The following is an 18,356-nucleotide window of genomic DNA, read 5'->3' as shown; positions in this document are numbered from 1 at the left end:
TGTGTGTGTGTGTGTGGCAGAGGATTAAAGCCAGCTGTCATGTTCGTGTGTTTTGTCGAAGATTTCTTGTTGCAGTTTCTCCAGAAATGCTGTTTGCTGGCTTAATAAATCTGGTAGTCTCTAACTAAAGCTCTCCCCACCCACAACAAAGTAAGTGTGAAGTCAGCATTCTCTGTTTCGACACCTGCCAAGAGTTTCAGATATTTTAGGGCCAAAAAAACGGAGTAGAAGTGCTTTTACTCAGCCTGCATCCATTTATTCTAAAACAAGAAGTAATTAACTGAACTAGGAGTTGTTTTTAGGCGATGTGACGATATATGTATATAATCCCTTTAAGATATTTAGGTGTATTAGGCCATTGTGGCCAATGTTAGATATAAATAATGACTGTTTTATAGCAAATTGGGATTTTTATATGGTTTTGCATCAATTTGATGATCCTCTTTGATGGTATTTACTCTGCTGAATTAACCAACATACATTTCTATTGGGTTATTAAATCCATTAATCCATTAAATGGATATTGTAAATCTAAAATGTAATATATTGCCCACTGTAGGTTGACCTGGTTTGAGAGTGTGTTGGTGTATAAAAATACTCAAAATACTTGGAAAACCTGTGATTTAAATACCAGATGAGATATTCTTTGTTGGTGGTTTACCGGTGTTAATACCTGAACTCCTACGCAGCACCGACTACTGATTACTGAAACCCATCTAAGATGCTGCTGCAGGCAGTGAATGAGACCACATATGTCTGTGGGTTGAGTTCAAGGTCTAACTGTTTGAGTTCAGACAACCAGTGCTCTAGGAAGTTCTAGAAAAAGTGCTATTAGTTTGCTTTAAATAGAGACACATTGCAGAGGAGCATCTTGTACACTTAGCTGGACGATTGGGTAATTGGATTGTCTGGCTTTAGCTCTGGTCACAATGAAATAACAAGGACACGTGTCCATGGATGACTCCTGATAGGCCAGGAGGCAGGTCCAGCCCACAGGATGTTTTCTTCTACCTTTCTTTCACTATTATTTCACCTGTACATGGTTGATAACGAGCACCCCCAACTTAGGCACTTTTTCTGGCGAAATTATCTAAATGTAAATAAAAACGGTACAATTGCATTAACAGTCATACAAGTATGAAAATTGGCAGGCAGGGCCCTGAAAGAGAGGGAAAAGAAGTTCTCATCAGAAATTATTATTTTCTAAAACTTTATGGTGAATATCACCACCTCACTTTCATATAGAAAACTTCCCATATTCATAAGCTTCAAGATTAACTTTCTATCTTGAAAATGAATCTTGCTGTGGCCAAAGTCATTCAATATAATATAAGTCAGAGAAAATAGTATTTCCACACACTAGCCTTCCAAATGGGGGTAAGCATATTTCTTACATCTAACAATATGTGCATGTAATGTCCAAACCAATACACTCAAGTTACAGTACAATACAGATTAGCATTGATTGATCATATTATCAAGTGTCAAAAGTTATGAATATTGCAAATCAATGTGCACTTAAGTACTTGTTATTGAATAATAGATTTAGATAAACACTACTAAATACAATAAACGGGATAAACAGCAAAAGAAAAAGCCAAAAACAGGGAACACACCTTTTAAAATTAACAATTTTTTCCATTATTGACATACCTAAATACGTTTTTAACAGCATAACTGTAACCAGAATGCATGTATGAGGACTCATTTGAGAGGCAACATGCTCTAGTGTGTAAAAATATGTTGATTTAGTGGGGCTAAAACACAACCCACACTACGTCAGCTTCAACATAACCTACTGGCTTATTGGTCTGTGTGTATCTAGATATATAATGTATATCGCAGCATAGCCTCAACATTATATTATTATAAATATTATTTCTAATCAAACAAGGCCTTCTTGATTTTCAGGGGTGTATGAAAAATGTAAAAATATACTCAGTAAGCATATATATCTTTTTTTCATTTCTGTGAAGAAAACTAAAATGAAATTGTTATTTTTAAAACTTGGATTATTATTTAAGATATAAAGTCTGAAGAAATGAACACAAGCTATATTCACAGAGCCTTGGACAGCCTCGTCTTGCTTTAGAAAAGTACGCAGTTAAAACAACTTAAGAACTAATAGAACAATGAGAAGATAACACTGAATTTGTCAAATACATTATTGAGAAAAAAATACAAAGAATTAAAAATATCAGTAAAACTCATCCCTGATGCAATATTAATGGCATTGTTAAATAGACTGACTTCAAGCCTTCCTGTTGTGAACTAGATCATTCTCATCTGTCTCCCCTTCAGTTAAGACATCGACAAGGTGGTCGTTGGCACTTCGATTTTTCAGAGAGGACATGAAGCCTGTGGTCAAGAGAGTATGTGTTCTTGAGCTCTTTTTCAGATGCATACTTTGAAGTTGAATCTCTTAAGGTCTCTTGAGGTTGAAAGATCAATGGAGAGACCTGGTTGAAGCTTGAGGCATCGAGACGCAAATCTTCTTGCCCTTAATCTCTCTCACCTCATCAATTTGTTTTACTCGAGGACCGAAGCCATAGATGGCGACAGCTGAACTCACAAGCTCATCAAATGCAGCAAAGATTGCATGAACTTTGAATCCTGATCCTTGATCTGTCACACATCGTGTTGGCCTCACATGCCTTTACCTGTGCCGACTAAAGTTGAGCATTTAAAGTAGATATATCAAATATATTCATATATTGGAATGTCAATAATGTTGTTATGAGCCGTTTTTTATCAACATTGTGTTTCTACAGTAACCCAGAACAGACAAACCAAACACTGGCTGCAGATTTCATACTGTAGGTTCTTCTATGCAAAAGGTGGGGTGTCGTGAGGGGTATTCAGTTGATTGCAATCTGCAGCTTCACCACTAGATGCTACTAAATCCTACACGCTGGACCTTTAAGACCTCCTAATACCTGACTAGCTGTTCTGCAGGCTAAACTTTACTAAGGTAGAAGTATGTAAGTATTATAACAATATGTATTTAAAGGAGTCATAGTGCAGTAAAATGTTCCCTGTCTGTCCCTATTATGTCTTTATTTTATTATATTTGTTGTGATCATTAGTGGTGAAATTTCTTCTTCTTTCTACTTCAGCCTGACTTGAGGCTGGTTTTACACACTGCAAAGCTTCCTGTGTTTCTGATGTTTGGGGGGATGGAATTACACTTCCTAACTCACCCCGAGCAGATGCTCTAGTCCCACCGGCACTACCACTGCCGGGGTAGGCCAGGCAACTCTAAGAGGCGGGGGTGCAAGATTATGAATAATTTTAAACATTAGGCACAGGAACAGAATAACATGTTATCAAAATTAAGTTAATACAAGTACATTTTTGTATTTCTGATGTTTCTGGATTAATATTAGTGTTACATTAATGGTATGTTACATTGTACTGCTGTATATGTTTAAGGTTGAGCTCATGTTAACTACTTTATATACTGTTTGGTAGTTTAATTCTCAACAATGCTTTATATTCTATAAGATCTTCATATATTTATTTGTTAGTTAACATTTGTGAGTTAAAGCATTTATCTTATTTAATCTGTTTATCTTGAGCTACTTTAACAACACAAAACTTGTGAATGTAACCACATTTCACTTATTTTGCAGTTCCTTTGTAGGAGAACTTGAAAATCTAGTTAGAAAAGTTAACGGTGCCTTCGTACAGTTTCTGATGTGGAAATGTTTGGACGAAATGAAACTGACAGCAGATTAGAGCTTGAACAATCAGTCGATTAACTGATTGATAGAAAAATAATATCCAATCATGCTGATAATCTATTTTTAAAATAAGCAAAATGAGAAATATTCTCTTGCGTCAGCTTCTCGAAAGTGAAGAATTGCTGCTTTATATGTTTGTTTATAATATTCTAAACAATGAACATTGAAAGACATCAGTTTGGACTCCACATGTGCCAAAGAAATGGTCCGTTTCAACACCTCCGGCTACTCAGGTTCCATTAAAGCATCACATACTTCACTGTGTTCTCTAATGATTTTCTGTCTCTCCTTCTCCCTGCAGGGGAGGAAGGCCCCTGGGCGCTCGGGGAGTCGATCCAGCAACATCTCCAAGGTAACCACTGACTATCAGAGAGCTTAAAGGGCCAATATATGGTAGCATCCTTTATCCAAGCAGAATGTGCTAATGCTAGCGTGTTACTAACAGATCAATGCAAAGGTGCTTCAAGTACACACTGTTGTATGACTCATGAGACACACAATGATGCTTTTAGTTTCTGTATTGATTCATGATTAATTATAATTTCAAGTGAGTATAAATAATGGTGGAAAGGGTTGCTCATAATGATAAACCCACATCTGATCATCACTTGTAGCTCAACAGGTCGCCTTTTAGCATCTTTTACCAAATTGTTTTTGGGTTTACGACAGGAAATTAACTGTCAGTCTCACCAGTCTAAGATAAGATAAGATAAGAGAGATTTATTTGTCACATGCACAGTTATACATAGTACAATGCACAGTGAAATGCTTCTTTGTACTTGCAGCCAGTAGTAAACGAGAGAAAAACAAACATACTCCAGCCTACCCAGCTAACACAGCTAGTGACACCTACAGAACACCACGGTTAAAGCAATATATCTGTACAATAGGTAAACGAACCTAAGAACAAAATAAAAATAAACATATACTGTAAATATAACATCAAGCCCTGCTAGACACTACGTTAAAGCGCGGCGGGTAGCTCGTACTATATACCGCCGTACACACAGTCTACGTATTGAACGCAGCTATGTCGACGTACCACGTGACACGCGGCGCTCGCGTTCTTCTCTTCTGGTAGTTGTTTTGCTTGTTGTCTGGTGTGTCATTTTTTTTTACAGCTCGGCGGGTACCCGGCTCAGAGTTGAGGCAGCGGACTGTCCATGTGACATACGAAACCGTCTTCAGCCTCGGTCCAGTTTTGTCCTCCAGGCATGCGGAAACGCCGCCGCGCACCCGATGGCACGCTAGAGAGAAGAGAGCGTGTCCGGGGTGACTGGGCCCATTTATTTTTAACAGCAGTACAGAGACTAAATTAACAACTAGGTAAACGTAAAGAGCCAAACATCTGGCAACTTTTTGCTAATATGGTAGCAATAACAAGGCCGTAATATGTCAGGGCTGCATGTTTGTCAACTTATTTTAGGTTCTTTTTCCTCCTACTGGCCAAAATAAATGGGTTAATGCAGCTTTAAAATAACTGTATCAATAATATTAATCTTTATTTTGATTATGTGGTCATTAGGAAGTGTGTAACAATGTGTATCAATCGATCATTCATTGGCTGTAATGTAATTTCCCATTATCGGCCCATAATTATAATAATGACCAGAGTGTACTTCCACAGAAACATGGACGCCAGTTTGAGTCTGTTTGTTGTTTCAGGCCAGCAACTCAACAGCAGGACTTACTACAGCTTCAAGAACATCAATCACCCCGTCTTCTCAGGACATATGCAGGTAAGACAGCTGTCTCTTTAACTATCACCCAGAGTTACAGATGGCAGAAGACAAGGCGAGATGTTCCTTGAATATCTGAAAACATCTCAGTTAAAGCCTTCAGGCTTTCAGAGCAGCCACAGTTCTCTCAGTGATATTGACATTCACAGTTTAAAGCTTCTTCTCCACTGAGTGGGAGACTCGATTAGTATGGTCTGCCGCACCCCGAGGACATTAACAAAATTAAAATCCAATCGAGCTCCCATAGCGCAATCAATGAGAGGAAGATTTCTGATTGCAGAAATGGGATCCTTCAGCTCATTACATCCACCGGTGGTGTGGTCGTCACACTGACTCAGTCGAGGCTGAAAGAACACTGTTTGACGGCAATATGGACACGTGATGTACGGAGAGAGCTTGGACCTCTATTTGTCACACAACAAATCATTCACTATCTCCTATTCTGATTACCAGGTTTGATAATCAAAATAAATTGCCATTTTGTTTTCACTTCATTATTGAGTTTTACATTATTCTCCATTTTCTGTGCCTGAGTAGTTTTTCCCTAACCACTCAGTACGGAAGCTGGTGGGAGTTTCTAGTAACAGTTAACTTAATGAGTGTTTCACATTGATTGGAAAAATATGCTCATTTCAGTCTTGTTGTTCCTGTAAGTTGACTTTCCACAGTTGACAGTTGGTAGATTGTTACCTCAAAAGACGTCACACAGACCTGTTTGAATCACTGAAAACAATGATGTGAACGGTGATCCAGAAGTCTGGAATCCACCTTGATAATATCCTGAGCCCTCGAGGGTGGCAGCACAATGGGACGTTTAAAGAGCTGATTCACCAGAATTAAATAAAGTATATATTTCTTCACTTTGTATCTAGCAATGCAGAATAAGTTTTATTTCCCCAAGTTTGGAGATATTCCTTACTTTAATTACAATGGAGCTGAATTAAATTTAGTTTATGATGTTCAAAACACCGACATATGTCTAGAGACAATGTTTGAGGATAAATAAGAGATCATATTTAAGAAATAGTCCCTGTGAAATGTGTTAACAGTGAGGTCTATGGAGTAACAGTGATACAGATTCTGGAAAGCTGTTGCTGTTGACTGTTAATATATGTATTGATATATTTTGGGGGGGGTTTATAGCCTTTAATTCATAGTGACAGTTGAAGACGGAAAGGGGGGAGAGAGGGAAGGAAAGACACGCAGCAAAGTGCCACAGGTTGGATTTGACGCTGGCCCACTACAGCAAGGACTCAGCCTTGGTACACGGGATGTGAGCTATCCAGGCGCCCTCAGTATATCCATTATTCAATATATCCATCCATCCATCCATTATCATCCACTTATCCGGAGTCTGTTCGCTGTGGCAGCAGGTCAAACAGGCCAGATGAGATATTTAATCCACTGAGTTCTGGGTTTGAGTTTTTACAAACAGTGAGCACCGAAGATGAATCAAGGGCAGAGGACAATTGGGTGAACTGATCCTTTAAGAGTTTGCAATCAGGTTTCAGTTCATTTGTTTAATTATTGTCATCACATTCATGTTTTTTCCATCTTGTTTTACTTCATTTTTACACATTTCCATCTCTGTTTGTGTGTGTGTGTGTGTGTGTGTGTGTGTGTGTGTGTGTGTGTGTGCATGTTTATGTCTGTGTGAGTTCAGTTCTGGCCAGCTGACCCGTTTAGAAGAAGATGCTTCTGAATCGCACAAACACAACAAGCACACACACACCTCTGTGATGACAGTCACCAGCACAGCTCTGGGCTCGTCCGCCCAGGCCCAGAAGAAGCAGGTGAAGCGTCGTCACCGCCGCAAGAGGAGCAGCTGCACCACCCTCGACTGCGTGGAAAGCAACGCCAAACAGGAGCAGACCGACCGCAGCCTCAGCTCTGACCGCAGTGAGCACGGGGAGAAGAGGGAGCGGCCTTCAAAGAACTGGAGGGAGCTCCCTCCTCGCCTCCGCTGCTCAGGGCTACAGTCAGACACCACCTCTGAGGATGAAGCGTGGCGCGATGCCCGCAGCTGGAGCAAAGAGAAAGCCCGAAGAGTGCGCCGCAGCGGAAGCAGCCGAGAGAGAGATGGGCCGAACGCAGGTAAAGCAGGGAAAGACAAAGCAGAGATCATGGAGCTGCAGTCGCTGGGCTCAGATGAGGGGAAGGAGAACCAGACTCTGTTGGAGGTCAGCGGAGGCCTTAAGAAGCGGCACAGCAGCAGGGCCTCGATGAAGAGAGACGGCCACAATTCACAGAGGGAAGGATCGCAGAGCAGAGACAAGGAGAAGAGCTACAAGTCACGCAGCCCAGAAGGCAGCTCCTCAGTGGCGGAGGACGGCGAAGAGCTCATCACTAAGAGATACCAGGAAAAGGGGTCGGGGGGTGGGGACATGTCAGTGCCCACACCACAGAAACACTGCGGGGTAAATGGAGGCGCACCACCACCCTGCTCTGATGACTCTGAGCTGGAGGTCTGCAGGTCAGTGTGTGTTTGTGAGCCTTTATGAGTGTGGCTGTGTGCACTAATCATCTGTCAGTATCAGGTTTAAGTTTAACTCCACTTTTTTTTAAAAAGGGGGAAATTAAAACACATTATCCGTTCTGATGTGTGTGTGTTTATTTTCTGTGTGTGTAGAATCTGCCACTGTGAGGGGGATGACGAGTGCCCGTTGATAATGCCTTGTCGCTGCACAGGGAGCCTGAGTTTCGTCCACCAGGGCTGTCTCAACCAGTGGATCAAATCTTCAGACACTCGCTGCTGTGAACTCTGCAAGTTTGACTTTGTGATGGAGACGAAGCTCAAACCTTTACGCATGGTAGGCACACACTCGTAAATCTATGCATCTGCTGCTCCAGAGTCAGGCTGTAATAATGAACACCGTTTGTCTTTTTCCCCCCCTTTCAAACAATGTCTATCATCCCCCTTTCCATCCCCATCCCTCCGTCCTCCAGTGGGAGAGGCTACAGATGACGAAGAACGAGAGGAGGAAGATCTTCTGTTCAGTGTTGTTTCACCTGATAGCAATAGTGTGTATGTTGTGGTCAGTCTACATTCTGGTCAAGAGAACCATGGAAGAGATCAGACTTGGGAAGAACGGTGAGTATTTTCCCTCCCGCCTCCCTCTCTCACATACCAGAGACATGCAGACGAACATTTGAAGCTTTTTTTGATAATTTTTGGCTTTGATGAAACAGTTTTATGATCCAAATTAAAGGTACCTTGGGGAGTTTTAATTGTATAACACTAAATTGTGTTTTAGTCACATTTATTTTACAAACATTTGAAAACCTGACATTGTTTTGAAAAGGCAAGATTCAAAGGTTTGATGTTTCACATGTGTAGTGACATGAAGGTTGTCATACTAATAAAAAATAAGTGTAAAATACAAATTAGGAAAATAAATATTAATGATAAAAAAATTTTACGATATATAAATCTATGTAAATATTAAAATACTAAAACTTAGCTTTACATTTTTTCAAAGACACATTATATCCTTAAACTTTACTAATGTGTTACTGCCATCTGAAGTAATTTGTATCACATCCCGTCCACACATATACAACAAACACTACAGGACCATTCAAACGTTGCACTGTAGCGCCCCTGGTGGTCAAAGACTCCACAGGGTACCTTCAAACTTTTCACGCTAATATTTACTCTGGTGATGTGATTTTGAACTTTCCTTTGTAGTCACTAGTTTAACTAAATCTAGTTAACTAACTTAAGCTATGGGTGTGTGTATTGTACAGAATCAATCTCCCAGCTTTTAAACTTTCTGTGATTTTTATCCCCAGTTGTCTCTCTGCGTTAGAGGTTTTGCTCTAGAACAGGGGTCTCAGTATCAAATTATAAAATGTTTGTATTGTCGTCTCATAGGACAGCCACAAGTTCCATTAATAACTTCATGTTTTAATACATTTTATATCATCTTTATTGCTCACAGCCAAACAACAAATAAAGCCCTGAAACTCACTCTCTTCTTATCAACAACACATTTGTACCTTTGAAACAAAATACATAATAAATACAGCTGTGTTTTTATTTTAATTGTTATATGGGAAGGGGTAGTTTGAATTTACCTAGTTAAACAAATTGATACATTACAACGACTTCAAATTATTTAACTCAAAATGATGTTCAGGCTATAAGTGCAGTAGGTTTTGTAAATACTTAGCACGTTAGTGACTTTAAAAAGACACATTCACTTGATTTGTTGATGTATTGTTTACGATAAATAAACAAATAAAATAAAATCGAGTTTTTTAGACATAGAATAGATCATCCATGAACCCGTACCCAGGTTTTTATATCAGGGTATAAAGATATATTACAGTAAGTTATATTATCTTCACATGGCAATGCACTTGAGGACTGTGATATAAAAACGCTATTGAATTCACAGAAATCTAAAAATCGAGTTACTGTATTGTTCAAAGACAAAAACCATTAATGTCAAGTTTCAGATGTTAAAGTTCAATGTTCAGAATCTCATTACCACAAGATGAAACCATACATTTGACAGAAACAGAGAAACTAAAGGTTCACTGCGACTGATGCAGAAGATTTTCAGATCTTTGCGATTGTTTAAGTAAAAATTAGACCCTGCTGTAAATGTTTTATTGAATTTTAAACAAATGAACAGAATATGCACATGTTTGTTGGGTGTACAAAACTAATTATGTTTATGTATCACACACAAATGCTTCTTCTGTGTAATCTGTGATAGAGGAGCACATCATGCAGTCTTTTCCCCCACAAGCCACAATTCCATAATAAAAGAGTGTTTCATCCCTGGAGTAATACTTGCTGAAAGTCAGGATTTATATTTAAAAAAGAAAGAAAGGAAAATGAATAAAGTAAATAAAATAAGGAACTTATACAAACTGTCTTACCAACAACATCAACAGAAAGATAAAAGACACAAAGAGTGAGAGAGACTCCCTCAGTGCTTCTGTATGTTCACTGTGCTCGTTGATGATGTGGTGTGTGTTGTGCTGTGATCTTTGATAATCATAATACAGATCAGTGATCTGTGTTATCATTCTCACACTATAGGACCTCAGGTTAAAGGCAGAAAACATAGACGCTGTATGTTAAAAATCTATATTGTATATCATAAAACAATAGAGCATAGACCAGAGATCATAGAAATAAAGAGGAATTACACTCACTCTTGATTGCAGAGGATTTATGGAGAGTTTCTCTTCTGAAGTACTATTCGCCACAGGGTAAGCACAGCAATGCACATGCCGCCATGATGATCAGTCACACATCTGGCAGGTTGACTTACAGCCACTTTGTGTGTTTGTGTGTGTATGTGTGTGTGTGTGTCAACAGGTGTGCTGGAGTGGCCCTTCTGGACCAAGCTGATTGTGGTGGCCATCGGCTTCACAGGCGGCCTCATCTTCATGTACATCCAGTGTAAAGTCTACCTGCAGCTGTGGCGCCGCCTCAAGGCCTTCAACCGCATCATCACCGTGCAGAACTGCCCCGAGAAAGGCCTGCACAACTGCCAGGCCCGGCCAAGCGCACTGGCCAACGGTACCCACGAAACTGTGGAGGTTCCGGTCAGCCCGGCCCCCGTCGCGGCTCCAGAGCCACAGATGGATTCAGACATGTCAGTGGAGGACGCGGTGGCGCCGGCCCAAAACCCCGTCTGACTGATTCTCCTCCCACTCCAGAGTCCTGACTCACACCCTGCTCATCCGACAACACGAGTTGGTGTGAGAGCGGTGTGATTTAGAGCCGTACAGTGTTGTAGTGTTCAGCTCCTGTGATTGCTGAATCTTGAGACGCACACAAAGGATGGATTTTAAAGTCCTTCAGTGATCAAGGAAAACTGAAAGGCTGAAGGGCTGCAAGTGAATGTGCAAAGGAAGAATGTGACAATGGAGAAAAGAGGAAGTGAGAAGATGTGAAGGGACAGGAAAACAAAGCCATCAGCAGGAGAAGTTTGTAAAGACTGTAGTTATGTGATATATTGAGTTTTATTCCTGTATGCACTTTCTCAAACTGCACTGACACGAGTTAAAGGTGTGAAAACCCTGTGGATGCTATTACAGGTCTCAGTATGCTTCAAACAACCTTCAGACGAGGTTCAAAAGCATTCATAGATATAAATGTGGTGTCACAGAGACGATAAATGAAAATAATGTTGCACGCTTTTGTAAAGTCCCTCCTCACAGGCGTTTATGGCGTTCAGTTGTACACACAGGACGAGATAAAGTTAGTAGTAATGTGAAGGATGGATAAAAGAGCTTGGGGAAAGAAGTTACCTGAAGTGGTTAAAGGCTCATGTGAAAGTGGGTTTCAGATGCTATTACCACCAAATTCCACCGGGCACGGGCATGACATGTTGTAGCTGCGCCGTGGTGGAGCTGATCACACCCGTTGTAGACAATCCTCGTGATTCCACCAGAAGCGTCTCTCCGCAGAGAATACAGTGTCGGTCTGTTTTTGACAGCTCAAGCAGCACCGAGCAGATCACAGACACAGAAACATCATAGGGAATCTGGTAAGTTTTCAAAATAAAATACCCTGTGCAGAATGTGGATTTAATTTCAAGCTACAGCGACATTGTGGCACCAGAAGTCAATCAGTCAGAGAAGATTTAACAATGAGAAGTTCATCCTGGAAATGGAAAAACACACCGATTTGTATCATTTTTAAAGGACAAAATACAACAACAGCGGAGAGACGAGACGCTCTGCTTCTGACACGCGTGGATCAAGGACCCGAACCACGTCACAGACGCGACGCCATAAAGCCGCGTCCGGTGGAATTTCAGAGTTTAGACAATCCAACAAGCACTTTGTTTGAAGCATACCAAGGCCTTAACTCTCCTTCTGGACAATCAGGTCTTCAGACACCAAAGAGTCAGATATCATCAGTAGAGAAATTATTTGAACAATATCTTTAGCTCAGTCTGAATTTATTTACTATCATAGGAAAGTTCTAAATATTTCTTAAAAATATAGTAAATCTCATGTATCCCAGTTGTTTATTCTGACAGTTTGCAGCTTTATGTGGTCCCGCTCCGCGAGGTCCCCGTTATTTATACATTGATGTAACTAAAGCTTTCATGGTCGTCATCCGTTAGACTTTACACACAGTGCGAGTGACCAGCCAACAAGGTGACTGTTGTTTACACTTGTCAACTTTTCTACAGGTTTTAATTTGGTTCTTTACCAGCGTCACTGTCACATCACAGGAAACGTTTATTTTCTCAGTCTTATATCCACCAACAATATGAGAACAACCAACATCAATGTCAGAAACTCTCGGCTGGTTAAAGTTGAATATTCAGGTTACACGATGGATGTTTGTTTGTGCAATAAACAATGAAAGTAGAACCCCTCAAAGGTTTGTGTGACGTTACTGAGCAACAAGAAGACTTTGAAAAAGGACGACAGGCTGATAAAACTTTAGTTTTCCATCTCTGAGAGTTTGGCACCATCTTGTGGACAGTCAGGGAGTGGCAGCATTTTTACAAACAAACTTTTCAGTCCTGAATGGACGACCGGAGCGTTGATATAAAACCAGCCTCAGTTTAAATCCGACATCAGCGCTGTGTCATCCAGCTGCTCGTCATTAAAGTCATCTTCATCATCATCCTCAATATCATCCTCTGCGTCGTGTTTCTCCTCTTCTTCATTCTTTGTGTCCAAACCTTTGTTAGACACCTTTCGCAGTTTAATATTTGGAAGTTTCTTAAGATCTCCGGTCCACTCTCTGTCGAAATAAAGATCAATAAATGTCATCAAACATCAGAAAGGAAAGTTTGTGAATCTTCTCAAATCCTTCGCTTAGAATCACAATATTCAGAATCAGAAATACTTTGTTGATCCCCGGGGGGAATCTGTTTGCTACAGTTAATCCACTCACACAACATTAAAGAATAGTACTTATATACGATATCTAACACAATATAGAGAATATAAATGAATGTATAGGTATATACATATAGTAAAAAGTTAAAAATAAAAGTGGAAATAGAAATGTAATAAGAGATATAATAAAATATATTAGCCTATATACAAAGTTAATGTAAATATATTCCACAGTATTTCTGACAGAAATAATATATTATTCAAAATTTAAATATTATTCAAACTGATTTTTAGCCATTTTTTTATTCATGTGGCAAAAATACAATAATTCGAAGCACAGAGTGAAAGATGAATCTTAATTTGCATGATGAAGCTGAATAATTACAGCCAATAATAATTATTACAGCCATAAACACATAACATTGTAGAACGGCTGTAGTTCGTATCGTCTCACCTGAATGTTTTCAGATGTTTTCCATTGATGATGTCTGGGATCTCTGTGAAGAGGACAAAACAAAAGGTCACAGAGGATTCTCCAAACCGACTGTGTCCTCGTGTGTGTAGCAAACATGTGACTGGTTTATCGAGCGAAGACTCACCGAATCCGCCGCCCTCATACTGCGCTCGCTCCCGCTCGATGGTCTGTTTGATGACAGCCTCTCTGGCGCCATGGAGACGACCCTGTCGACCTTTGATCCCGTTCATCAGCTCAATCTGCTCGAGTTCACAATCAAACCTTTGGAGGTACCTGCACACACAAACGAGAACACACATACAAGAACACTAAACACTGAGATGCCACAAAATAAATGCTAAATACTATTATATAATAATAATATTTTGATGCATTTCGAACTCAAAATGACAAAAAACAAACCTTTCAATAATGTCACAGGCGTCTTTTCTGGTGTAAGCCGTCTTTTCTGGATCCAACTGTTCCTGAAACCACAACAGCTTCTCACCTGTGAGAGGCAGACAAATAAAAGAGACAGAGACGGCGTTTAATGGATTTCATCCTCACAGTCAGCGAGTTTTGTACGATACGAACGATAAACGAGCTCACCGATGCTGCTCAGACGTGTTGCTTTGTCATTCTTCTGCCTGCAGCGTCAGAGAGAAAACAATGAAAGTAATCAGAGTACACACTGTAATCTTAATCAATGTTTGATATTTCAGCCTCAGTCAGTGGTATTCATTCATTCATTCATTCATTTGATTAAAGTTATTTGTCCCCTTTGTATTGCAAAGGTCAAATCTAATTAATCTGACAGAGTTATGACAGAAATCTTGCTCACAGAAAAGGTTAAAGGGTCTTTTTTGAAAAGTTAAAAAGTTTGTTTTAGTCTTTATTCGGGTCTCAGACTCACAGGATGTAGATGGAAACATGAGAGGATTTCACAATAAGGCTCAAATGAAAGCATTAACTTTACATTAATGTTTTTGTTTTCTTTATAAGGGGGAACCTGTAACAAATGTCACATAAACAAAGTCACAACAGTAAAACTGATGCCTTTGGAAAATAATAATAATAATAATAATAACCTTCTATCTATTAGGTCACTGACATGTTGTGCTATAAACAGTGATGGAAGTAAAAGTACTAAAGTGTAAAAATACTCCATTACAAGAAAAATACCTGCATTATAATCAAAGTTTAAGTAAAAGTACACAATTATTATTAGTTATATGTATTTAAAATTGGTGATTACAAGTAAAAGTACTTATGACTGATATAATAAATCACAATGTGTATGCTGAATCTTTTTAATAATATGTTATAATAATAATAATAATAATTATTAGCCGGTACAGGTGGAACTAGTTTTAACTACTTTATATACAGTTGAGTAGTTTAATCCAGTGGTAGCCAACCTGGGGGTCGGACCCTCCAAAGGGTCACAAGATCATCTGAGGGGTCATCAATAAAAACTAAACACACTTTTACTATAGAAATGTGGATTAATTCTTTATTTTCTTTCTCTGATCTTTGTGAAATTTTGAGGATAAGACAATAATTTAAGTTAAATGTATTTGAACTCATAAACAGACAACTGGTTTAATCTTTAACAATGTTTTTTATATTATGATTAAAAGGTAGAATATTTCCCTCTGAAGTAGCAAAAATGTAAGTACACAAGGAACAAGTGCACACTGTAGTTAAGTAATAAATGAATAATGAATAAATAACCTGAGTAAACCTACAGTAAATATAATTGATGTGCTGCAGTGGTTTGTTGTTGTTGTTGTTTATCAGACACTTTATCGCCACATATTCACATTTATAAGCAGATTTCCCTCCAGGAGTGAGCTGTACTGATCGGAGCTGATGTTCTGCATTATGTTTTGTTGAATTACCTTTCTTTCTTCTTCAGTCTGATCTCTTCTCGGGCGAGATAAGCAGCTTTCCTGCTGAACGGATGAACAACTTTCTCCGCCGCTTTTCCTTTCTGAACCTTCGGCTGAAAAACATAAACATCGAATCAGACAAACAACAAAACAACAAAACAACGTATCGATCAAACAACAGGTGATTGAAACCACACTGATCGGTATTATTGATCTGACAGGCCTGTGTTACCATTTTAACTCGAAACACGCGTGGTCTTGTTGACAACTACACCGGAAGTGGTCCCTCACTAAACTTTGTCCGGATGTGATGCGGAGAAAAATAAAATCGGTTCCACATTGTCAAGGCGTCACAAAATGCACGACAGTTAAGTGATTAAAGTTTAAATATAAATATGAATAAAATATCATATAACAAAATAATGCTGCCAGTTACTGGTGTTTGCAACTGTGGTGCGTTCAAAGAGTTGTTAAGATCCCTCCACACATATTAATACATAACATTTAATAAATATTCTGCTTGGAGAAATATGACTGGGAAAAAAATATATAATTTCCACATTAAAGTCATTAAGAAGATCAAAGAAGTGCCAGGTTTTCCTGGACAAAGATGTCTTCCTACTTCACCTGTAAAGTCCATTCTCAGTGTTTGTGGCACTGGCTGGCTTTTTTTCAAGTATTCTACATCACACTTTATATAGCTGCCCACACTGGAACCCAGTTTGATCTTGGTGATGTCCACAAATCATGCTCATAGGCCCCGCTCTTAAAAATCAGATTTTCAGTGAGCCGCAGAGAGAAACTTTCCACTTTTTCAGCAGATGAATGTTAAAACATCTTTCTAGTGTCAAACTCTGCACAGACATCAGGGTCAGAGGAAAGAAGAAACCCCAGGAAGTGTATCAAAGTTAGAATTTCAATATTACGCTGTATTTTGAAATTCATGCTGTGTGTGCTTATTTGGATGCCTTAATAATGGTTTTATTTATTCAAATAAAATGCTTTATTTAAGTTTAATAAAACAGTAATTTGATGGATGGACATTTCAAGATCTACAGCTGTGTTTGTATGTTGTATTATTTATAATAACCAAATACACAAACTTTATTTATGCATCACATCTCACAAACTGGGTGTGATTTATGAATAAACATTAAATGAATAAAACAGAACACAAATTCTGAAAAGATGATCATCTCTGCACATGTGTACTGAGGCGAAAGTACTGATCAGTTCAGACAGTTGAGACCAGTTGAGACCAGTCGGATTCCTCCAGCACCTCAGGCTTTTCTTAGTTCATATGTTAAAAACATCAGATATGTGGGCGAGGAACGAGTCCTGGTTTGCTTTAAACACCTAAATCATTTTAAACTCAGGAACAACTAATGAGTTGGTTTTTTTTTTTTACTTGAATTAAACTTTGTCGACTTCTGTAGCTAAAATAACAATTTCAGGACGAATTATGTGGCCAAAAGTAAGTGGACACACATACCATCCACATACTGTGACCTGGGGCTGTTCACCATAGTTTGGTCTAGACCCCTTAGATGATATTTTAGATAACAGAGGGCCTCCAACTTTGGGCAAAAGTTTGACATGACAATGCTCTCCAGAACAAAGCACATAAAGAAACCTTCCTGTCTTGGTGTGGAAGAACTCGATCGGCCTGTAGAGATCCTCGATCTCAGCCTCGTCCAACTCCTCGGGGATGCTCTGGTGGCTGAATCGCTGAAGCCAGGTTCCTAAATCTTGGGGGGAGCCTTCTCAGAAGGGTGGAGGTTGTTTTGGTAGCAGATTAACAACTCATCAACATCGGTTGGGTGTTAAGGTGTTAATGCTGTCTATGGGCGTCTTCATTTTTCTTTGGGTAACAGGAAATTTCATGTGGGTCTGCAATGATTTCATAATTTCTTCAGAAGCAGAAAAGACACGTCTAAAGAGGAAGAATCTGAAACCTAATATTTTTTACTTTAGCAAAGAAATAAACTCCTCTCATCTTTCTGGGGAACGATGACGTCCAGTGGTGGAAGAAAAACTTTATTTATGAGTAAAAGTATCAGTATGAAAAACAGTTCTGCATACACAAAAGGAAAAATTACTTAATTTACTAAAGTATCAAAATTAAAAGTATTTGTGCTGCAGAAAAAATCCAACTCAGATGATAAAATATTATATATGAAATTATTATACTGTAAATTCTGATGCATCATTGTGTAAGGAGGCATTTCAGTGTTGTATCTGCTCGAGCTGGAGTTGGTTTCAATGACTTCATACACAGTTAATTTAGTCCAGTGGTTCCTGATGAGGGCGGATCTGGAGAAATCTTCACAACAAAATTATGTTACACAAATGTGTATTTTTCTCTACTGTTTTTTATGGATTTTATGGAAATATTGGATAATTTTACCACTTTGAACGTAAACAATCATTTAATGACTCATAGACATCTGAAAACCCCAACTAGAAACATTTTAAAACTATTAATAGCTGTGAAATAAATGTAGTTGAATTATAAATTAGTTTAATAGTTGTCTCAGAACAGTAGTGGAGTAGTTGTATAGTAAAACTAAAAATGCATAAAATGGAAATTACATACAAATCCCTCAAAACAGGACTTAAATACAGCACTTGAGCAAATGTACTGAACTAATTTACCACTACTGATGAAAAGTGAGTTAACAGACTGACTCAGATCTTATGA

The 18,356-nt window shown here is 38.9% G+C and overlaps 2 protein-coding genes across 2 annotated transcripts in view; one reads left to right on the top strand and one right to left on the bottom strand.

The window, feature by feature from the left end:
• The window catches only part of march1 (membrane-associated ring finger (C3HC4) 1), a gene marked incomplete at its 3' end in the record, with an annotated part of 15,881 nt that extends 3,575 nt beyond the window's left edge, over window positions 1–12,306 (top strand). The window contains 5 exon segments of the mRNA XM_035659766.1: window positions 4,045–4,095; window positions 5,409–5,482; window positions 8,112–8,292; window positions 8,429–8,573; window positions 10,818–12,306. Of these exon segments, the coding sequence (XP_035515659.1) occupies window positions 4,045–4,095; window positions 5,409–5,482; window positions 8,112–8,292; window positions 8,429–8,573; window positions 10,818–11,140 (774 nt within the window).
• A 451-nt stretch (window positions 12,307–12,757) lies between these two features.
• Window positions 12,758–15,962, bottom strand: tma16 (translation machinery associated 16 homolog). The gene is made up of 7 exons (XM_035659355.1): window positions 15,888–15,962; window positions 15,665–15,768; window positions 14,373–14,410; window positions 14,187–14,271; window positions 13,909–14,057; window positions 13,764–13,806; window positions 12,758–13,211 (listed from the first exon to the last, which is right to left on the bottom strand). The coding sequence occupies exons 1-7, from the start codon at window positions 15,888–15,890 to the stop codon at window positions 13,025–13,027; spliced, it is 609 nt and encodes a 202-aa protein (XP_035515248.1). The 5' UTR covers window positions 15,891–15,962; the 3' UTR covers window positions 12,758–13,024.
• Window positions 15,963–18,356: the final 2,394 nt, after the last annotated feature.

The sequence above is a fragment of the Morone saxatilis genome, unplaced genomic scaffold, assembly GCF_004916995.1.
Source record: "Morone saxatilis isolate NCDOM2014 unplaced genomic scaffold, NCSU_SB_2.0 Contig17, whole genome shotgun sequence".
NCBI lineage: Eukaryota > Metazoa > Chordata > Actinopteri > Moronidae > Morone > Morone saxatilis.
Note: the sequence above shows the minus strand (reverse complement) of the source record. Positions and strands in the feature narration are given on the sequence as shown.